This window comes from Heptranchias perlo, chromosome 11 (assembly GCF_035084215.1).
Source record: "Heptranchias perlo isolate sHepPer1 chromosome 11, sHepPer1.hap1, whole genome shotgun sequence".
NCBI lineage: Eukaryota > Metazoa > Chordata > Chondrichthyes > Hexanchiformes > Hexanchidae > Heptranchias > Heptranchias perlo.
The window spans coordinates 80,549,650-80,573,753 of record NC_090335.1 but is presented as its reverse complement, the minus strand read 5'-3'; the positions used below and the strand labels follow the sequence as shown (position 1 = coordinate 80,573,753).

General features: G+C 48.2%; 1 protein-coding gene across 5 annotated transcripts in view; it reads right to left on the bottom strand.

Annotated features, from left to right (window-relative positions):
- robo1 (roundabout, axon guidance receptor, homolog 1 (Drosophila)) overlaps positions 1-24,104 on the bottom strand; it is a 359,932-nt gene that overhangs the window by 286,589 nt on the left and 49,239 nt on the right. For all 5 annotated transcript variants that reach the window (XM_067993416.1, XM_067993419.1, XM_067993420.1 and 2 more), the window contains exon 2: positions 19,272-19,598. In XM_067993416.1, the coding sequence (XP_067849517.1) occupies positions 19,272-19,598 (327 nt within the window). The remainder of the gene's footprint in view (positions 1-19,271; positions 19,599-24,104) is intronic.

Below are 24,104 nucleotides of genomic sequence, written 5' to 3'. Positions count from 1 at the left end.
GAGGTTTCATCACATGACCTCTCGCCCGCCATTGGTTGCCCGACATGTCCATCATTGAGCGCCCCGCCCCCACACTCCCATCATTGGTCACCCGACATGTCCATCCTCAGGGGTCCCGCCCCCACACTCCCACCATTGGTCACCCGACATGTCCATCCTCAGGGGTCCTGCCCCCACACTCCCACCATTGGTCACCCGACATGTCCATCCTCAGGGGTCCGCCCCCACACTCCAGCATTTGGTCCATCCTCGCAGAGCCCCGCCTTCCCGCGGCCAATCGGAAAGCGAACAGACTCTTTGTTACCTGATTGACAGTCAACAACGATCCAATCAAACAGCCTTTATTCCCTCACATTCGGTATTTTTATAACAAATAAAAAGTGTTCAAGAAAAAATTTTAAAAGCACAATTTTGTTTAATGCCCCTACGATCTTTCTCCCGGGTGTTTTGCTCGCAGCAGTGTCCTGGAGATTAATCTTCAATTCCTGGAGACTCCAGGACAATCCTGGAGAGAGTTGGCGACCGGACTCTCCTCACTGTGGCACAGTTCCTAGTCGAATCGAAAGGCCTCCAACTTTCACCAAGGTGCCTCGTCCTGAAAAGGCGACTCAAGCAGCAGGATCAGATCAAAAACTGATATCCTCCGGGTTCTTTTATTTTCAAAACATCTTTCCGATCCGATCTGCCCCCTCCTCACTGCTCCCCCCGAGTCACAGATCCAACAGTTAATGAGCAGCACTGGTTGATAAAACACCTCGGTACGAGCCTGAGCAGCGGGGTATAAATGATGGGGCCTGTCACCTCGAAGATGCCTGGGATTAAGACGGCATCTCGCGGAACAATTAAATCGGAATAAATTAAAGTCCGGTGATAGATGACGAAACATTGTAAACAACGTCTGCGTCTGGGGGGTTCGCACGCGCCCCTCTCCCCCCTCGCTCCATTGTCAGCAGGAGAGGGGAACGGGGGGTCAGCAACACTTTGCCAGCTGGGAGTACGAGATTGAGGGCCCAGCTCCTTCCCGTTTGGTTAAAACTCGATAATAAATGGTTGTTTTAGATCTCAGCCTGTCATCGGCCTTGGCCTTGAGGGCAGAATCAAAATGGTATTCTTTCTTAATGAGATCATTTGCATTTCCCCTCGGTGTCCAATTAACTGCGTTGCAGCAAGCACCCGCACTCACACGCAAAACACACTGCTGATTACATACACAACAATTCATTCCCTTAACTCATGTTTAAAATTCTCATCCTTGGTTTCAAATCCCTCCATGGCCCCTCGCCCCTCCCTATCTCTGTAACCTCCTCCAGCCCTACAACCCTCCGAGATCTCTGCACTCTTCCAATTCACTTGTCCCAATACCTCTTTATGTGGCTCGGTGTCAAATTTTGTCAGATATTTGCTCCTGTGAAGCGGCTTGGGACATTTTACTACGTTAAAAGCGTGAACTAAATGCAGGTTATGACTGGATGCTTGTTCCGCTTTCCTCCCGTTTTCTCCCAAAGGCTGCGACTCGTATTTGAGTACCGACTGCCCTCTGGTACCTCGCCTCCAATTGGCCACACTGCGGGCGCACACCTGGATAGTGAGGCTAGTCAACCATGGGGGGCTGGTTTCACAACTGAGCCTGGTCCTCTCCCCAATCAACACGCGTGCACTCGCTCGCGCCTCACAGCGGGGATCACTGGGTGTAGCAATCAGACTGAAAACAGCAGCTAATTCTTTCCCCCCTCCTTAACACTGAGGGTACTGAGGCCAGTTTGTAACTCCCCTAACTGCGATCCAACTGAGATCATAAGAACATTCGAAACAGGAGCAGGAGAAGGCCATTCGGCCCCTCGAGCCTGCTCCGCCTTTCAATCAGATCATGGCTGATCTTCAACCTCAACTCCACTTTCCCGCCCGATCCCCATATCACTTGATTCCCCTAAAGTCCAAAAATCTATCGATCTCAGCCTTGAATATACTCAATGACTCAGCATCCACAGCCCTTTGGGGTAGAGAATTCCAAAGATTCACAACCCTCTGAGTGAAGAAATATCTCCTCATCTCAGTCCTAAATGGCCGACCCCTTACCCTGAGACTATGTCCCCTAGTTCTAGACTCTCCAGCCAGGGGAAACACCCTCTCAGCATCTACCCTGTCAAGCCCTCTCAGAATCTTATATGTTTCAATGAGATCACCTCTCATTCTTCTGAACTCCAGAGAGTATAGGCCCATTCTACTCAATCTCTCCTCATAGGACAACCCTCTCATCCCAGGAATCAATCTAGTGAACCTTTGTTGCACCCCCTCTAAGGCAAGTATATCCTTCCTTAGATAAGGAGACCAAAACTGTACACAGTACTCCAGGTGTGGTCTCACCAGAACCCTATATAAGTTTGGCTAATCTCAGAAAGATAGCCTGTCTCACAAGACATCTCACTGAGGCATCCGGCCTTTATAACATTTCAAACCCTTTATCTGACCTGAGCTTTGGAATCACAAGTCTCAACACGATTGCCATGTTCTAACATTAGATTCTGTCGGAGTTACCTTAAACCTCCGTGTCTCAGGACGCCTTTGCTCCTCCGCGTGACAGTCCCAAGGCCCCAGTTCCTCTGTCCCTGCTCCAGGGATTTGTGCAGACAATCTAGGCTGGCAGTTCTGAGGGGCATAACAACAAGGAGGCCATTCAGCCCCTCGAGCCTGTTCCCCATTCAATTAGATTATGACTGATCTGTATCTTAACTCCATCTACCCATCTTTACTCATCCCTTGATTGCCTTATCTAATCTATCAATCTCCATTTTGAAAACTCTAATTGACCCCCAGCCTCAACAGCTTTTTGGGGGAGAGAGTTCCAGATTTCCACTCCCCTTTGTGTGAAGAAGTGCTTCCTGACATCACCCCTGAACGGCCTGGCTCTAATTTTAAGGTTATTCCCCCTTGTTCTGGACTCCCCCCACCAGAGGAAATAGTTTCTCTCTATCGACCCTATCAAATCCTTTAATCATCTTAAACACCTCAATCAGATCACTCCTTAATCTTCTATACTCGAGGGAATACAAGCCGAGTCTCTGCAACCTGGCCTCATAATTTAACCCTTTTAGCCCCGGTATCATTCTGGTGAATCTGCGCTGCACCCCCTCCAAGGCCAATATATCCTTCCTGAGGGGCGGGGCCCAGAACTGAACGCAGTCTCCAGATTAGCCCAAAGGCATGAGACCCTCACTCCCCCAACTCCTCCAGATCCTGGTCTGCTGTCCTTTGCTCTTCTTTCTCTAGTTCTTCGCCTGAAGGCGCTGACTCGAGCTCCCTCTGCTACTTTGTCTGATTTGCCGCTCTTGGCAAGCGAGGCTGGGCCGTCAGTGTCGCCGAGTTATTCGACCACATGAGGCATCGCAGTCTAGCCCCATCTGGTCTTCCTCCAGCAAGGCAAATAATGTTTTTTCCGTGATACTGCCTGATACAACCATCCTGAAAGATCAGTGAGTAAATGCACAGCTTTGTGTGGTGCATAACCATACAACCTGGAACTAGAGGAGATTTACTGGAATGGTACCAGGAAGGAGGGAACTCAGTTACGTGGAGAGACAGGAGGAGCTGGGATTGTTCTCCTTGGAGCAGAGGAGGTTGAGGTAGAGGGGAGATTTAATCGAGGTGTTCAAAATCATAAAAGATTTTGAAGATTATGAAGAATAAATAGTAACTTTCAAAAGCAAATTGGATATATACATGAAAAGGAAAAATTTGCAGGGGAGTGGGACTAATTGGACAGCTCTTTCACAGAGCCAGCACAGGCACGATGGGCCGAATGGCCTCCTTCTGCGCTATGTGATTTTATGACGTTGCGGTCAGTCCTGGCTGACACAGGATGACGGTACGGACTGGGAGTAGGCCATTCGGCCCCTCGAGCCTGTTCCGCCATTCTACGGAGGGATCTGTCAATAAGAATAAGGATTTTTTTTTTATGGGGAGCGCAGTAGGGAAAAAAAAACTTTTCACAAGGATCGACAGCGATTTGTGTGGTCTTCCAGAGGATGAGAATGTAAATGAGGCCTGGTCCGACCGAGATTGTGACTGGAGATTGGAGATTTCCTCTCCTTCAAATCACAGTCCGACTCGCTCAATTATTTTCTCTTCCTGTGAGTCGGCCAACCTTATTTGTGTCCCCCATCCCCCCCAATCGACCCCCCCACCCCCCCCCCCCCATCCCCCATCTCCCCCAATCAACCCCCCTCCCCTCACCCCCTCTGTCACTCAAGCAGCAAGAATCTATCACTGGGCTCCGTACAGACAGCTTCCCTCCGCCTGGGATTCAACAGCTTCCAGCCGACCCCCTTGTTGCTCCCGGAGGACTTGGCCTCTTCGAGGGAGAGGCGTTGCTCCTGTGTTATATCACATCAGCATTGCCTTGCAAAATAAAAAAATCGGATTCTTCCAAATTTTATCAAGTCCTCCTACAAATGTCGTGCCCACCATCCCAGCAACAATAATGCATTTCATTCTCCAATTCCCAGGCCTCTGCTGGAGTATTGTGTCCAATTCTGGGCACCGCCCGGATAGCAAGGATGTCAAGGCTCCAGCCAGGGATGTGGGGTTTCAGTTATGTGGAGAGACTGGAGAAGCTGGAGATGTTCTCCTCACAGCAGAGAAGGTTAAGGGCAGATGTTCAAAATTAAGTAGGGGTTTTGATAGAGTAAATAAGCAGAAACTGTTTCCGTTGGCTGGCAGATCACTGAAAAAAGATTATCTGGTCATTATCACATTGCTGTTTGTGGGATCTTGCTGTGCGCAAATTGGCTGCTGCGTTTCCTACAGTGACTACACTTCAAAAAGTATTTCATTGGCTGTGAAACGCTTTGGGACGTCCTGAGGTCTTGAAAGGCGCTATATAAATGCAAGTTCATTCTTTCTTTACAAAGTATGGTTGAGGAGTGGATGTAATTGGGGTGGGAGGAAGAGGAGGGGGTGTAACGGGGGGAGGAAGAGGAGGGGGTCTAACGGGGGGAGGAAGAGGAGGGGGTCTAATGGGGGGGAGGAAGAGGAGGGGGTCTAACGGGGGGGAGGAAGAGGAGGGGGTCTAACGGGGGGGAGGAAGAGGAGGGGGTCTAATGGGGGGGAGGAAGAGGAGGGGGTCTAACGGGGGGGAGGAAGAGGAGGGGGTGTAACGGGGGGAGGAAGAGGAGGGGGTCTAACGGGGGGAGGAAGAGGAGGGGGTCCAATGGGGGGAGGAAGAGGAGGGGGTGTAATCGGGGGAAGAGGAGGGGGTGTAATGGGGGGAGGAAGAGGAGGGGGTGTAATAGGGGGAGGAAGAGGAGGGGGTGTAATGGGGGGAGGAAGAGGAGGGGGTGTAATGGGGGGAGGAAGAGGAGGGGGTGTAACGGGGGGAGGAAGAGGAGGGGGTGTAATGGGGGGAGGAAGAGGAGGGGGTGTAACGGGGGGAGGAAGAGGAGGGGGTGTAATGGGGGGGAGGAAGAGGAGAGGGTGTAATGGGGGGGGGGGGGAAGGGAGAGGAAGGGAGAGACAACTTTTAAAAATCAAGCACTCGGTGTAAGAGAGACGAGGCTCCTTATTCATCGCAGAGTGCGCTGGGAGAGGTGAAGGATTTGGGAGTTCACCTTCTTCCAGATACACATCAAAAGCGCCTCCTGGGAGGAATGTTACTTCAAGCAGAAAACCAAACAAATCAGACAGGAAAAAGGGAGAAAAATGAGGGCCTTATCGGTGGCATCATCCCAGAAAGTTACCCGGCAATTACAATCCAGGCTTGATTACTCTGTGAGAGAGAGAGAGGGTGATGGTAATCAGACACCTAGGGTAGCCACTGAGTTGTACAATTCAGGACTTGGGGCTTTTGTTAGCCTAAGGGTGGGTGCGGGGAGTGGGAAAAGAAAAAAAAACAGTAAAGTAGGTGTCTCATTAACCAGTGCTCCATTACATGTATCTGATCCTGTAATTTAGCAAATATAGAAGGGAATCAGCTCGGGCCTGTCATGCAGGCCCCTTGTACTTGGGATCAGACAATGCAGCATAGCTGCAGGTTACCATCAACTGCGGACAATGTACAAAGCTTTGATCAAAGTCCCTTGTCGAGCAGCTGTGCTCTTTGTGCCTTTCCCATTGGATCCCCTTACATTAAGCAACGAGCATCCTTTGAATTATTTCCTCTGAATGCCCATTACCGAGCCTCACCCCACCCCCGCCTCCCCGTGAGTGAAAGCACAAGAAGGCTCGAGGCCGAGAGGTCAGGGTATCGATGTCATAAAACGGAGTCAATGCTTGTCACAGGGGCCCTGTGCCGTTTTAATCTCCTTCTCCAGTATTCTCCCCCTCTCCTGAAGGCACTAAATCTTCCTGGTGTACAACAACAACAATTTGCATTTATATAGCGCCTTTAACGTAGTAAAACGTCCCAAGGCGCTTCACAGGAGCGATTATCAAACAAAATTTGACACCGAGCCACATAAGGAGATATTAGGACAGGTGACCAAAAGCTTGGTCAAAGAGGTAGGTTTTAAGGAGCATCTTAAAGGAGGAGAGAGAGGCAGAGAGGTTTCGGGAGGGAATTCCAGAGCTTAGGGCCCAGGCGGCTGAAGGCACGGCCGCCAATGGTGGAGCGATTAAAATCGGGGATGCGCAAGAGGCCGGAATTGGAGGAGCGCAGAGATCTCGGAGAGTTGCAGTGACTGCTGTAACGTAGGGAAACATGATGTGGAGATGCCGGTGATGGACTGGGGTGGACAAATGTAAGGAATCTTACAACACCGGGTAAGAGTCCAACAGTTTTTGGACTGTTGGACTATAACCTGGTGTTGTAAGATTCCTTACAGTAGGGAAACATGGCAGGGAAGGGAGGTGTGTCTGAAGTAACCTTGGTGAGCTGCTGCAGTGCATCCTGTAGATCCGAAGTACTGCAGCCAAGATGGAGAGAGGTGGAAACTGAGTCAGGGCGTCAAACAAACAAAATTCTCTGTTCGAAGATCGGCTGAATCAGCACAGACCAGGGAGGAACGTGGGACTTTTATGATCTCTATGGCTGGGGACATCGGGCATCACACTAGAAATACCTGATCTCTGTGGTTGGGGATCACATTGAACGACACACTGAGAAACTCCCAGCTCTTCAATCTTTACTTGAAGCTCAATAATGGCCCTAAAGTAAGAGAAGACTGAATCTCAAGGCTGTCATCAAATCGAAACACAGCATGGGCGTGGGTGGATGTGAAATGAAATACAGAGTTCAGCTAAGTGCAATATTTACCCAATGGATTAGGAGCTGCTCTCCTTTCTTGGAGAGCAATCCTTCAACTAATGTCAAGTCTTCAGATATATTCATTATTTTAAAAACTCTATTTACAGTCTGCTTCCAAGAGGTAACAGGTCCCCCTCGAGGCCTCCATATCTCTCAGGTGCTCCAGAGATGGGAGAATGGTTTCTAATGGCACAAGGAAGAGGTGTTGGAGATTATAGCCACATGTCAGCTAGTGATAGCAGAATACCTACCCCCGAGCACAGCTTAGAATAACAGGGCTCCGTCACAAGTATTAATACTCTCGTCAATCTCTGCTCCTCTTCAGATATCTCAAAATATTCCCTCTATGCACTATAGCTCTTGGCAAATTAGTGGAATTAGTTGTGTAGCCTGTTAAGTCTGTCAAATGGACACAAGTTGGTACGCCTTGAGAAGGAGTAATCGTAACACAGTCAATTGTAAACCCTACATCCCTAGTCTACGAACATCCCGACAATTGAAAATGATGTTCGGGAATTCTCTCCGGCTTCTCCCGCTCCGTCGCAGTAACTTCGGCGGATGCCCCAATGGAATTCCCGGCACAAGACTCACCACACCATCTCCAACTCCTGCTCATTCTTTCCCTGGGCCTCCTCGTCTCCCCTCAGTCTTCCCCCCCATTCCCCCAACAACCAACGGGCTTTTTAAAACCCGAGCTTGGAGTCACGTTCGACTCCATTCCTCCCTTGCCTCAAAAACCGGGATTGGGCCGTTTTCCTGCCAGAGGACTGGAGGCTTGAGCACGCAGTGAGTCTGTGAACAGAAGGTACCGCATGGTAGACTCATGGCTAAAGTCAAAGCATGTGGAGTCAGGGGACAGGTAGCAGAATGGGAAACAAGCTGGCTACAAAACAGAAAACAGAGAGTAACTACAAAGGTAGTTACACAGACTGGCAAAGGGTGGGATGTGGTGTCCCACAGGGGCCGGTGCTGGGACCACTGTTGTTCATAATTTACATCAACGATTTGGATTCGGGAATCTGAAGTACAATTTCAAAATTTGGGGATGACACCAAATTGGGGGGTGCAGTTAACACAAAGGAAGAATGGGTCAAAATGCAAGCAGACATTAATAAAGTTGAAGAATGTAATTGGCAAATGAATTTCAATATAATGTGAGGTAGTACATTTTGGTCGGAAGAATAAGGAGGCCTCTTACCACTTGGAAAACAAGAGTCGAAACAGGATTGAGGCTCAAGAGGATAAGGGAATCAAAGGATATGAAAAGTGGAGTTGAGGTCGAAGATCAGCCATGATCTGATTGAATGGTGGAGCAGACTCGAGGGGCCGAATGGCCGACTCCACTTCCTATTTCTTATGATCTTAAAGGGATCTGGGATTCTTAAACAGATGCACAAATCACTAAAAGTCGCAACGCAGGTTAACACAGCCATAAAAAAGTGCAAACAAAGCACTGGGGTTCATGCCTAGAGGGATAGAATTAAAAAGCAGAGAAGTTACGTTAAACTTGTACAGAACCTCGGTTAGACCACACTCGGAGTACTGTGCAGAGTTCTGGTCTCCATAATACAAAAATGTTATAGAGGCACTGGAGAAGGTGCAAAAAGATTTACAATGATGATACCAGAACCGAGAGCACAACTATCAGGAAAGATTGAACAGGCTGGGGCTCTTTTGTCTGGAAAAGAGAAGGCTGAGGGGTGACCTGATAGAGGTCTTTAAGATTATGAAAGGGTTTGATAGGGTAGACGCAGAGAAGATGTTTCCACTTGTGGGGGAGACCAGAACTCTAGGCCATAAATATAAGATAGTCACAAATAAATCCAATAGGGAATTCAGGAGAAACTTCTTTACCCAGAGAGTGGTGAGAATGTGGAACTCGCTCCCACAAGGAGTAGTTGAGGTGAAAAGTGTAGATACATTTAAGGGGAAGCTGGATAAACACATGAGGGAGAAAGGAATAGAAGGATATGCTGATAGGGTGAGATGAAGTAGGGAGGGAGGAGGCTCGTGTGGAGCATAAACCTGGCATGGACCCGTTGGGCTGAATGGCCTGTTTCTGTGCTGTACATTCTATGTAAGTTGATGATTGCAAAGTGGAATCATCAGCTGAAGAATAGATAGGGTTGGATTATGAGTGAATGAAGCTGTTGATATGAAGATTGAGCAGAGTGGGAGAGAGAGCCCAAGGGAGCCCTGAGTTAAGGAAGAAATTTCAGATGAGCCATGAAATACTGCACAGATTGAGCAATTAGAGAAGAAACTAGAAATCCATGAACATAGATTTGGTGAGAGGCCACAAAATGGAAACTTGTTTAGAAGTTCAAGGCCCAAACTCGGTCAAAGGCATTGGAGATGGCCAAGACAATGACAGCTGATTCAGCAAAATGTGCATTACTGCAAGATTGTAAACACACTGCAAGCTGGCTACAAAGCAGAAAACACACACTCCCAGTGCAGTACTGAGGGAGTGCTGAACTGTCAGAGGTGCAGTCTTTCGGGTAAGATGTTAAACCGAGGCCCCGTCTGTCCTCCCACGGCCACTATTTCGAAGAAGAGCAGGGGAGTTCTCCCCTGTGTCCTGGGCCAATATTTATCCTTCAACCAATATCACTAAAACAGATTATCTGGTCATTACCACGTTGCTGTTTGTGGGATCTTGCTGTGCGCAAATTGGCTGCCGCGCTTGCTACATTACAACAGTGACTACACTTCAAAAGTACTGAGTTGGCTGTGAAGCACTTTGGGACGTACTGAGGTCGTAAAGGGATTATATAAACACAAGTCTTTTGCTCAAAAGAGGAGAATTGTGAGGAGAATCCAATCAATGGTCTTGCAGTGAATCTGGAACAATTTAATTATTCACAACTCACATGTTCTCAATTACTAATCATCTACGGGAGTGGGAAAGAGAGCCTTTCATGTTTCCCAGTCCATTTGGATCTGCAGACAGGGGCATGTTGAACAGAAACTACAGTTTCAAGTTTAAAAAAAATTAAATCAAATATGGTTTGAGGATCTGCATTCCGTGCTGTGCTGACATGATGTTCAGGCATCTGCTGGAATGGATTGAACATTTGTTGAAGACTTAGGACGCTTTCATGTTGGGCTCTGTGCCTTGCTGGTGACGGCAGCTCTCCGCACACAAGGTCTCGTACCACGGCAACACCAAAAGAAACTTGTTGGATTTGCCAAGGCTCAACAATCGAGAAATCCCAGGCTGGGGTACAGCTTCCATGGGTGCTGGCTGCGTTCTGGTACATCACACACCGGCGCACTGTGGCTGCAGTGTGTACCATCCACAGGATGCACTGCAGCAACTCGCCAAGGCTTCTTCGACAGCACCTCCCAAACCCGCGACCTCAACCACCTAGAAGGACAAGGGCAGCAGGTATATGGGAACAACACCACCTGCACATTCCCCTCCAAGTCACACACCATCCCAACTTGGAAATATATCGCCGTTCCTTCATCGTCGCTGGGTCAAAATCCTGGAATTCCCTTCCTAACAGCATCTTCACCACACGAACTGCAGCGGTTCACGGAGAAGATTGGGCATACAAGCTCCATTTGTTATAATATTGTCAGATCTAATAGATTTGGTTGCAATCCACGGGCAGTATCTGAACACTGATCTAATCCTGGTTTCTTCAAGCTGTCAACCAATAAATGACCTGTTTAAGACACTAGGAATGGTGCAAACCAGGAATTTTAAAGTGAAAGAAATCCTGCTAGGAGCTGGAAGATTGAGCAGTGGGGCTGCGATCGAGGGAAGGGACAGTTTATACCGTGAGGCAGGAAATGAAGGCTGGACTCCGATTTATTCCTTTCATAGAATTACATAGGATGTACAGCACAGAAACAGGCCATTCTCCCACCCTACTTATTTGCTAAAAATAACAGTCTGCTGTCTGAACGGAGATCAGATATCGCACACGTAAAACACAGATGCGGTCCCGTCCCAATGTTTACAAATTGGTGAATTATGTTAAAACATTGAATAAAGGTTACGCACTTTCAAATCCCACATCCTCCAATCTGTACACCAGACCTCACCAATCTGCCGATCTGAGTTTGTACCAGGCCTGTGAGAGAGCGTGCACCAAGGTTCTCTGCTGATGCACTAGAGGCCTTGGTGCAAGAGGTGGACAGAAGGAGGGTCATCCTATATCCGTTGTGGGCCAAGAGGCCCTCAAGACACATGCTCAAAAGGCAGTGGGAGGCAGTGGGGGACGAAGTCAATGCCAGGCGCACAGCATCATGAACATGGATGCAGTGCAGGAAGAAGTTCAATGCTTTGAGATGAGTGGGCAAGGTGAGTGAGGTCAACTGTCAAGTGGTGTCTCCTGCCAACTGCACCACACACTACACCCCCATCACCCACTTACCAACAAACTCTTTCAATCAGATGCTTCCTCTCAACCTTACACATTACCACTGTTGCAAGCCGCCTACCCACAACTCACAGGCCACACATACTGGCAGCTATTCAACCATGACAGGCACATCGCCCAGACACAAGTGCCACTTTCTTGCAGGAGAAGGTGGCGCATATCAAGAGGCAGCAAGTGGCCGTGGCATTTAGCCCCTCGAGCCTGTTCCGCCATTCAATGAGATCATGGTGGACCTGTGACTTAACTCCATATACCCGTCTTAGCCTCGTATCCCTTAATACCCTTGATTCACAGGAATCTATCAATCTCAGATTTAGAAATCACGAGTGAGCGAGCATCAACTGCAAATTGCAGAAGAGTGTTCCAAACTTGTCCCACTGTTTCCATATAGAAGCATTTCCTCTCTTCACTCCTGCACGTCCTGGCTCTAAATGTTAGGCTATGTCCCCGTGTCCTAGTCTTCAAGTATAGAGACCTCCAAAAACAGTTACAAATGCATCAGCAGCCAGAAGCAATAATCCAGCCACTAACCTGTAAATCCTGCCTGGTCCCTTTAAATAGCGCTGGTGGGGGGTCCTCCAGGCACTCTAAGACACGTTCAGATGGTTGTGGTTAAGACTGTGTGTTGAGTTGAGCGTTAAGTCCCAAAATGGTGTCCATCACTCTAAATCAGCGTTGCACACTGATTGTATCCATTTTCTCCCGACTTTACATGCTTCCGGCGTCCGTTATCTGCGCCTGCGCAAACTCCTATACCAAGATGGTGTCCGGCACATGTCACGCTGGAAACGTGTGTGCGCATCCAAGACGCCATCTTGGCACTTCGGGGGGCCTTGTAGCGCTGAAACAACGGGCACTATACGGCCCAATTTCTAGCCCCTTTTCTCTACATCCACCCTATCAAAACCTTTCATAATTTTAAAGACCTAAGAACGTACGAATTAAGAGCAGGAGTAGGCCATTCGGCCCCTCGAGCCTGCTCTGCCGTTTGATAAGATCATGGCTGATCGGATTGTGACCTCAACCCTACTTTCCCGTCTACCCACTATAACCGTTGACTCCCTTGTTAATCAGGAATCTATCTAACTCAGCCTTAAAAATATTCACTGACCCTGCCTCCACCGCTCTCTGGGGAAGGGAGTTCCACGGACTCACCACCCTCAGAGAGAAAAAATTTCTCCTCATCTCTGTCTTAAATGGGAGACCCTTTATTTTTAAACTGTAGCCCCTAGTTCTAGTCTCTCCCACAAGGGGAAACATCCTCTCAGCATCTACCCCTTCTAGTCCCCTCAGGATCTTATATGTTTCAATAAGATCACCTCTCATTCTTCTAAACTCCAGTGTATACAGGCACAACTTGTCCAACCTTTCCTCTTAAGATAACCCCCTCATCCCAGGAATCAGTCGAGTGAACCTTCTCTGAACCGCCTCCAAAGCAATTATGTCCTTTCTTAAATAATGAGACCAAAACTGCACACAGTATTCTAGATGTGGTCTCACCAATGCCCTGTACAACTGTAGCAAAACATCTCTACTTTTATATTCCGTTCCCCTTGCAATAAATGACAACATTCCATTTGCCTTCCTAATCACTTGCTGTACCTGAATACTAACTTTTTGTGATTCATGTACGAGGACACCCAGATCCCTCTGTACCTCAGAGTTCTGCAATCTTTCTCCATTTAAATAATATACTGCTTTTCTATTCCTCCTGCCAAAGTGGACAAGTTCACATTTTCCTACATTATACTCCATCTGCCAAACTTTTGCCCACTCACTTATCCTATCTCTATCCCTTTGCAGACTCCTTATGTCCTCTTCACAACTTACTTTCCTATCTACCTTTGTGTCATCAAATTTAGCAACCTCTATCAGGTCACCCCTCAGCCTTCTCCTTTCTAGAGAAAAGAGCTCCAGCCTGTACAGTCTTTCCTGATAGGTATAACCTCTCACTTCTGGTAATCCAAAATTGGCTCAGTGGCAGGAAGCAAAGGGTAATGGTCGATGGGTGTTTTTGCGACTGGAAGGCTGTTTCCAGTGGGGTGACACAGGGCTCGGTACTCGGTCCTTTGCTTTTTGTGGTATACATTAACGGTTTGGACTTAAACGTTGGGGGCATGATTAAGAAATTTGCGGATGACACAAAGATAGGCCGTGTGTTTGATAGTGAGGAGGAAAGCTGTAGACTGCAGGAAGATATCAATGGACTGTTCAGGTGGGCAGAAAAGTGGCAAATGGAGTTCAATCCGGAGAAGTGTGAGGTAATGCATTTGGGGAGAGAAAACAAGGCAAGGGAGTACACAATAAATGGGAGAATACTGAGAGGGGTAGAGGAAGTGAGGGACCTTGGAGAGCATGTCCACAGATCCCTGAAGATAGCAGGACAGATAGATAAGGTGGTTAAAAAGGCATACGGCATACTTTCCTTTATTAGCCGAGGCATAGAATATAAGAGCAGGGAGGTTAAGCTGGAACTGTATAAAACATTAGTTAGGCCACAGCTTGAGTACTGTGTACAGTTCTGGTCACCACATTACAGGAAGGATGTAATTGCACTAGAGAGGGTGCAGAGGAGATTTACGAGGATGTTGCCAGGACTGGAGAATTTTAGCTATGATGACAGATTGGATCGACTGGGGTTGTTTTCCTTGGAACAGAGGAGGCTGAGGGGTGATTTAAGTGAGGTGTATAAAATTATGAGGGGCCTAGATAAAGTGGATAGGGAGGACCTATTTCCCTTAGCGGAGGGGTCAATAACCAGGGGGCATGGATTTAAAGTGATTGGTAGAAGGATTAGAGGGGAAATGAGGAAAAACTTTTCACCCAGAGGGTGATGGGGGTCTGGAACTCACTGCCTGAGAGGGTGGGAGAGGCAGAAACCCTCAACTCATTTAAAAAATACCTGGATGTGAACCTGAAGAGCCATGACCTACAGGGCTACGGACCAAGTGCTGGAAAGTGGGAATAGGCTGGGTGGCTCGTTTCTCAGCCAGCACGGACACGATGGGCCGAATGGCCTCCTTCTGTGCCGTAAACCTTCTACGATTCTATGATTCTATGGTATCATCCTAGTAAATCCTTTTTACAGCTTCTCCAGTGCCTCGATAACTGTTTCATTTTAATTTAGTCGATTGACTGTGTGTCCCTGCCGATTAGTGTCCTTGTTTAAATCGGAGAGCGACAATGAGAAGTGTATGTGTGTGAGAGGAAAGAGAGCATCAAAGAAATTTGCACACGATAAGGTCCCACCAACAGCAATGAGATGATTGACCCATAAATCTGCATTTGGCCAGGGAGAACTCCGCTGCTCTTCTTCAAAATAGTGGCCGTGGGATCTTTCACGTCCACCTTCGAGGGCAGACGGGGCCTCGGTTTACGGTCTATCCGAAAGACGGCACCTCCGACAGTGCAGCACTCCCTCAGTACTGCACTGGGAGTTTCAGCCTGGATTATGCGCTCAAGTGTCCGGAGTGGGGACTCGAACCCACGACCTTCTGACTCAGTGACGAGAGAATGTTACCGAATGAGCCACGGATGACGGTGCTGAAAAGTCTTCACTGCTTCATCCATAAAATATTGCGAATGTGTAGGGGAATCTTTTACATCCCCCCGAGAGGGCAGACAGGGCCTTGGTTTAACATCTCATCCGAAAAACGGCACCTCCGACGGCAATGAAGTGTCAGCCCAGATTACGTGCTCAAGTTTGAACACGTGGCCTTCTGACTCAGAGGCGAGAGGGCTACCTATTGAACCAAGCTCACCGCACAAAGATACTCAGAGAAAGCCCGCTTGATTTGGCACATGCCCTTCGTCCTTTCCCTTCCGTTTCCAATCAATCAGCACCATCATCCGTGGCTCATTAGGTAACTGACTCGACACTGAGTCAGAAGGTCGTGGGTTCCAGTCCCCACTACAGAGACCTAAGCGCATAATCCAGGCTGAAACTCCCAGCGCAGTACTGAGGGAGTGCTGCACTGCCGGAGGTGCCGTCTTTAGGATAGATGTTAACTGATGTCCCGTCTGCCTGTGATCGGGTCACAGTGATCACCCTCGTGTTTGGCTCCCGTACGTGTACAGACCTGTTTTATTGTTCACACCAGTGCAATTAATTATCATTTAACATCTCTGACGATGCAGGATTAAATCTAGAATCCCGCTGTTTAGAGATGGGCCATTTTTTAACCCCCCTGAGAGCACTGACTCCTTGCTGGGGTACAGGGTCCATGGGCACCGGCTGCCCCACGCTACCTCACCCCGATTCTGAACCCCAGTGAGCCCAATCTGAATACGGGCAGAGGCATCACAGCTGATCCTGTCCTCAGCTGACCTTAACAACAACCTGCATTTATATAGCGCCTTTAACATAATAAAACATCCCAAGGTGCTTCACAGGAGGGATTATCAAACCAAATTTGACACCGAGCCACATACGGAGATATGAGGACAGGTGATCAAAAGCTTGGTCAAAGAGGTAGGTTTTAAGGAGCATCTTAAAGGAGGGGAGAGAGTTAGAGAGGCGGAGAGGTTTAGGGAGGGAATTCCAGAGCTTAGGGCCGAGGCAGTTGAAGGCACGGCCGCCAATGGTGGAGCGATTAAAATCGGGGATGCGCAAGAGGCCAGAATTGGAGGAACGCAGAGATCTCGGAGGGTTGTAGGACTGGAGGAGGTTACAGAGATAGGGAGGGGCGAGGCCATGGAGGGATTTGAAAACAAGGATGAGAATTTTAAAATCCAGGCGTTGGCGGACCGGGAGCCGATGTAGGTCAGCGAGCACAGGGGGTGATGGGAGAACGGGACTTGGTGCAATTTAGGATATGGGCAGCAGAGTTTTGGATGAGCTCAAGTTTATGGAGGGTGGAAGATGGGAGGCCGGCCAGGAGAGCATTGGAATAGTCAAGTCTGGAGGTAACAATGGCATGGATGAGGGTTTCAGCAGCAGATGAGCTGAGGCGGAGCCGGGCGATGTTACGGAGGTGGTAGTCGGCGGTCTTGGTGATGGAGATACACACAAACACTTTCCATCAGAGCTCAGTGGGTAGAGAATCCTCGCTGATTCGTTCCCCCCCCCCAACCCAGGGGCGCAGAGGCTAATTGTAGCTCCCTACTGATGTCTGGCTTGGGTTACAGTCACTTCCACTTATCATAGAATCACACAGCAGAGACTCAAGCCATTGTCCCTATGTTCCTACCATCATCCTGGTTTAGGCCAGCACTGACCCAGGTTCATAGAATCTTTCAGCATGCAGCCCATCATGCCTCTTTGAAAGAGCTATCCAATTAGCCCCACTCCCCCTGCTTTATCCCCATAGCCCCTGCAATGTCCTCCTTTTCAAGTATTTATCCAATTCCCTTTTGAAAGTTATTATTGAATCTGCTTCCACCGCCCTTTCAGGCAGCGCATTCCAGATCAGAACAACTCGCTGTGTAAAAAATAAATTCTCCTCATCTCCGCTCTGGTTCTTTTGCCAATTACCTTAAATCTGTGTCCTCTGGTTACCGACCCTCCTGCCACTGGAAACAGTTTCTCTTTATTTACTCTATCAAAACCCCTCAGAATTTTGAGCACCTCGATTAAATTTCCCCTTAACCTTCTCTGCTCGAAGGAGAATCATCCCAGCTTTATTTACAAGTAAATAATGTCCTTTAGGGAAGGAAACCTGCCGTCCTTACCCGGTCTGGCCTACATGTGGCTCCAGACCCACTACAATGTGGCTGATTCTTAACAGCCTGCTGAAATGACCAAGCAAGCCACTCAGTGGTCATGAAGGCAGTTCACCACCGCCTTCTCGAGGGCAATTAGGGATGGGCAATAAATGCCGGCCTTGCCAGCGACACCCACATCCCATGAATGAATAAATAAAAAAATAAATTCAGATGAGCGAATATTTCTATTGAATGGGCAGAGTCTGAAAGACCCAAATCCCCAGGCCCATCGTGAGTCTGTCCATTCTACTAACATTCCTGTCACCCTGAAGTCTTTTACAGCCCTCTTCACTGTTTGCAAAACCTCCCACTTCTGTGTTGTGGGCAAATTTTGAGATTACATTCCCTATAGTCTGGTCCAAATCATCTATTTATACCAAGAACAAATGCTGGCCCACCACTCACACTTGGTGCACCACACTCCCAATCATCCTGTTCAAGCCACAGAGACACACACGGGCCGTACAGTACCTGACGGGGGTGGATTGTTCCCTTTTATCCGCTGTGTACTGTACATGTACAGGAGCTGACACTGAGACACACACGGGCCGTACAGTACCATAGAATCATAGAAAGGTTACAGCACAGAAGGCGGCCATTGGGCCCATCGAGCCCGTGCTGGCTCTATGCAAGAGCAATCCAGCTAGTCCCACTCCCCCGCCCTTTCCCCGTAGCCCTGCAAATTTTTTCCCTTCAAGTACTTATCCAATTCCCTTTTGAAGGCCATGATTGAATCTGCCTCCACCACCCCCTCGGGCAGTGCATTCCAGATCCTAAACACTCGCTGTGTAAAAAAGTTATTCCTCATGTCGCCTTTGGTTCCTTTGCCAATCACCTTAAATCTATGTCCTCTAGTTCTTGACCCTTCCGCCAATGGGAACAGTTTCTCTCTATTTACTCTGTCTAGACCCTTCATGATTTTGAATACTTCTATCAAATCTCCTCTCAACCGTCTCTGTTCCAAGGAGAACAATCCCAGCTTCTCCAGTCTATCCATGTAACTGAAATCCCTCATCCCTGGAACCATTCTAGTAAATCTAAGATGGGAGATACCAGACGGGAGTGAATCGTTCCCTTTTACCCACTGTGAACTGTACATGTAGCGGTGCTGACACTGAGGTACCCACGGGCTGTACAGTATCAGAAGGGAGTGAATCGTTCCCTTTTACCCGCTGCGTACAGAGTAATGAGGTGGATCAGCTATAGAATTGTAAATACACCTTTTGCTTGAACTAAAATCACACGAATTGACATCGAATAACAAAAGGAAACACACAAATTTCTTCAAACACACAGCAACATATTGGAACAAAATCAGAAAATCTCCTTCTCATCATTTTATCACACACAAAACAGTCTGAACAGCAGGAAGGCACCAACTTACTGTAGTTAGCGAGACCCTTATATCAGGGCTCTGCTTTGCCAATACCATCACAAGGGTCATTTTACAAACTCATCCTAACATATAATGGAAAACTCACCCTGAAACCCTGTGCGACACTCTAAATTGTTCCCCTCAGACTGGTTTACCAATTGACACATCCCACATCTGGATTCCCAATTGACCACGCGGTCAACCACACAACCCACATCTGGATTCCCAATTGGCCACGTGGTCAACCACACAACCCACATCTAGATTCCCAATTGGCCACGTAGCCAACCACGCAACCCACATCTGGATTCCCATCTGGCCACATGGTCGACCACACAACCCACATCTGGATTCCCAATTGGCCAAGTGGCCGACTGCACAACCGCATCTGGATTCCCAAATGGCCACTAGTAGCCGATGACACAACCCACACCTGGATTCCCAATTGGCCACATGTGGCTGACGTACACTGGCCGACACAACCCACGTCGAGGCGACAACCCCAAGGCAGGGAAAAATGGATGCTTCGGACCAGCTCATGGCTGAGCGAGTGTCTACTTACTTGCCACCTCCAGCGAGGCATTGTGGCTGACGGCCTCCCCCAGGTAGTTCCTGGCCACGCAGACGTAGCTCCCCTCGTCGGGCTTGCTCCTCCGCCCGTGCACGATGCGCAGGAAGAACAAGGAGCCGCTGGGCAGCAGCATGCGGTGAGAGCGAGGATCGTCCTTGTCTGTCTCCACCCGCTCCCCATCCTTGTACCACTCGATGGTGGGGCTGGGCCTTCCTTCCGCCTTGCAGTTCAGGGTGGCCGGCTCCCCCTTGGACACGATCAGGTCTGAGGGGTGCTCTGCAATCCGGGGGGGCGAATCCTCCTGCCGGAGACGGGATCCTGAGAGAGACAGAAGAGGGGGAAAGATTTTTTTTTAAAAATTAGCATTTTTTTTTGTTTGAAACTCGTGACCTTTTTCATCCAAAAAGTTCTGCTGGCCATATCCATCTTCTTAACATTGCACATCTCCGTCCCAAGCCTCAGCCCGTCCGCGTCTAAAACCCTCATCCATGTTGCCTCTCGACCCCACTATTCCAATGCTCTCCTGGCCGGCACTCTCCATAAACTTGAGCTCATAGGAACATAAGAAATAGGAGCAGGAGTTGACCATACAGCCCCTCAAGCCTGCTCCGCCATTCAATAAGATCATGGCTGATCTTCGACCTCAACTCCAAAACTCTGCTGTCCGTATCCTAACTCGCACCAAGCCCCGTTCACCCATCACCCCCTGTGCTCGCTGACCGACAATGGCTCCCGATCCGGGAACACCTCGATTTTAAAATTCTCATCATTGTTTCCAAATCCCTCCATGGCCTCGCCCCCTCCCTATCTCTGTAACCTCCTCCAGCCCTACAACCCTCCGAGATCTCTGCGCTCCTCCAATTCTGGCCTATTGCGCATCCCCAATTTTCATCGCTCCACCATTGGCGGCCGTGCCTTCAGCTGCCCTAAGCTCTGGAATTCCCTCCCTAAACCTCTCTACCTCTCTCTCCTCCTTTGAGATGCTCCTTAAAACCTACCTCGTTGACCAAGCTGTTGGTCACCTGTCCTAATATCTCCTTATGTGGCTCGGTGTCAAATTTTGCCTGATAATCACTCCAGTGAAGCGTCTTGGGATGTTTTACTGCATTAAATGAAAGTTGTTGGTGTTGTTCCTGGAGACTCCAGGGCCGTCCTGGGGAGTTGGCAACCTGAGCTACGACCCCCGGGTGAACTTCGTAAGAAAATAAGAAATAGGAGCAGGAGTAGGCCATACGGCCCCTCGAACCTGCTCCGCCATTCAATAAGATCATAGCTGATCCTCAACCTTAACTCCACTTTCTCGCCTGATCCCCATATTTCTTGATTCCCCTAGAGTCCAAAAATCTATCGATCTCACCTTGAATATATTCAACGACTCAGCATCAACAGCCCTCTGGGGTAGAGAATTCCAAAGATTCACAACTCTCTGAATGAAGAAATTCCTCATCTCAGTCTTAAATGGCCGACCCCTTATCCTGAGACTATGCCCCCTAGTTCTAGACTCTCCAGCCAGGGGAAACAACCTCTCAGCATCTACCCCGTCAAATATCAACCCTGTAAGACAACTGGACAGGCTAACCTGGGCGTGGGGGTGGGGGATTTAAGCCAGGACCTCCCCCGGTCTGTATAACCAGCCCTGCAATAACACTGATCTCCAGGTGCACAGAGGGCTGGTTTCACTTTAGGAAGAGACAGCTTGGAACCCGAGCTCTCGGAACGCAGCCAGTGATGAGGAGGGGGAGGAAGAAAACACACTTTTAGGAATTTCTTTTCTTTTCCTAAATTACGACTTTCCCCCCCGCAATAGTTTGTAGATTGACTGGCTCATCTGATGGCCCCTGCTGCTCGAGTTAACAGCTGCTCTGACTGGTGAAACCAGCAGCAATTCAGTGACCAAACTCCTTTACTGAACCTAATGCTCAGTCAAACATTGTTCGAGAGAAAGCGGAAGAAAAGTCCAATAGCATTTTGGGTTTTATAAATAGGGGCATAGTGTATAAGAGTAGACCAAGAAACAGGGCCATGGGGAGAGAGTGGGACACTGGGATTAGTTTGGGATTGATACAGGGCTATGGGGAGAGAGTGGGCCACTGGGATTAGTTTGGGATTGATACAGGGCTATGGGGAGAGAGTGGGCCACTGGGATTAGTTTGGAATTGATACAGGGCAATGGGGAGTGAGCGAGGCATTGGGATTATTTTGGGATTGATGCAGGACTATGGGGAGAGAGCGGGACAGTAGGATTAGTTTTGAATTGATACAGGGCTATGGGGAGTGAGCGAGGCAGTGGGATTATTTTGGGATTGATACAGGACTATGGGGAGTGAGCGGGACAGTGGGATTAGTTTGGAATTGATATAGGGCTATGGGGAGTGAGCGAAGCATTGGGATTAGTTTTGAATTGATACAGGGATATGGGGAGTGAGCGAGGCAGTGGGATTAGTTTTGAATTGATAGAGCAAAGAGCCGGCATGGACCGGATGGGCCGAATGGCCTCCTCTTGTGCTATAAACCCCTGTGGTTCTATGATTAGGGCGCTGAAGCACGAGCTGTTCGGTGGCACAGAATCACCCCTGGATACGTAACCCATCGTGCCTGCCAGCTTTTTGAAAGAGCTATCCAATTAGTCCCACTCCCCCGCTCTTTCCCCATAGCCCTGTAGATTTTTTCCCTTCAATCGTTTACCCAATTCCGTTTTGAAAGTTATTATTGAATCTGTTTCCACCGCCCTTTCAGGCAGTGAATTCCAGATCAGAACAACTCACTGCGTAAAAAAAAAATCCTCATCTCCTCTCTGGTTCTTTTGCCGATCACCTTAAATCTGTGTCCTCTGGTTACCGACCCTCCTGCCACTGGAAACAGTTTCTCCTTATTTACTCTGTCAAAACCCTTCATGATTTTGAACACCTCTGTTAAATCTCCCCTTAATCTTCTCTGCTCTGAGGAGAACAATCCCAGCTTCTCCAGTCTCTCCACGTAACTGAAGTCCCTCATCCCTGGCACCATTCTGGTAAATCTCCTCTGCACCCTCTCTAAGGCCTTGACATCCTTCCTAAAGTGTGGTGCTGAGAACAGAACACAATACTCCAGCTGAGGCCTAACCAGTGTTCTATAAAGGTTTAGCATAACTTCCTTGCTTTTGTACTCTCTGCCTCGATTAATAAAGCCCAGGATCCCATATGCTTTTTCACAGCCTTCTCAACTTGTTCTGCCACCTTCAAAGATTTGTGTACATTCTCTCTCTTTGCCCCTCTTATTCCCTTTTTTAGATCCCCTCTGTACTTTCTGTATTCAGCCTGGTTCTCTATTATGAAACTTAAATTCATCATAAGCCTCCTTTTTCTGTTTCATTTTAATCTCTACAAGTTTGGTCATCCAGGGAGCTCTAGCTTCGGATGCCCTTCCTTCCCCCTCGTGGGAATGTGTCTACTCTGTACAAGAACCAACTCCTCTTTGAGGGTCTCCCATTGTTCAATTACCGGATATAAAGCGGTCTGAGGGTTATCTAACAAAGGGTTAACATCGACTGCACGACTGGATTAGCCCAGAGGCTGGGTGTCATTTGACAGTCACTCAGTGACACAATGCTCATTGTTTAGTTTACAGTAAACGCCGTGCCAGTCTCATTTTCCTTAAATTCGATTTAGTGGATTAAAGTGAAGTAAAAATACCACAGAGTTAATTCAGATGTTGCAAAACCCCGTAACCGCCTGTCAACCTCTCTGATCTTTGACGCCCCTGTAAAGTTACACCTGCTCCGCGGGGCGATGTATGAAATTAAACTTTTGTTTTGTTGCCTTTCCCAATTAAAAGGAGAAGAGGTTAAAGGAACCCTTGTTAAAATGTTTCTCTTGGATACAACAGCGATGATAACACCCATAAGTGGTCCCCACATCTTCTGATCAGGAGTGCACCTGTAGTGGCTGCGGGGATACAAAATTGGCTAAGGGACAGAAAGCAGAGAGTAGTGGTGAACGGTTGTTTTTCAGACTGGAGGGAAGTATACAGTGGTGTTCCCCAGGGGTCAGTATTAGGACCACTGCTCTTTTTGATATATATTAATGACCTGGACTTGGGTATAGAGGGTATAATTTCAAAGTTTGCAGATGACACGAAACTCGGAAATGTAGTAAACTATGAGGAGGATAGTAACAGATTTCAGGAGGACAGAGACAGACTGGTGAAATGGGCAGACACAGGGCAGATGAAATTTAATGCAGAGAAGTATGAAGTGATGCAGTTTGCTAGGAAGAATGAGGAGAGGCAATATAAACAAAATGGTACAATTTTAAAGGGGGTGTATGTACACAAAGAGTGACGGCTCTTTGAACAAGCTATCCAATTCGTCCCATTCCCCTGCTCTTTCCCCACAGCCATCCAAATTTTTCCCCTTCAAGTATTTATCAAATTCCCTTTTGAAAGTTATTATTGAATCTGCTTCCACCGCCCTTTCAGGCAGTGCATTCCAGATCAGAACAACTCGCTGTGTAAAGAAATGTTTCCTCATGTCGCCTCTGGCTCTTTTGCCGATTACCTTAAATCTGTGTCCTCTAGTTACCGACCCTTCTGCCACTGAAAACAGTTTCCCTGATTTACTCTATCAAAACCGTTCATGATTTTGAACACCTCTGTTAAATCTTCCCTTAACCTTTTCTGTTCTTAGGAGAACAATCCCAGCTTCTCCAGTCTCTACACATAACTGAAGTCCCTCATCCCTGGCACCATTCTAGTAAATCTCTTCCGCACCCTGTCTAAGGCCTTGACATCCTTCCTGAATTGGACACAATACTCCAGCTGAGGCCTAACCATAACTTCCTTGCTTTT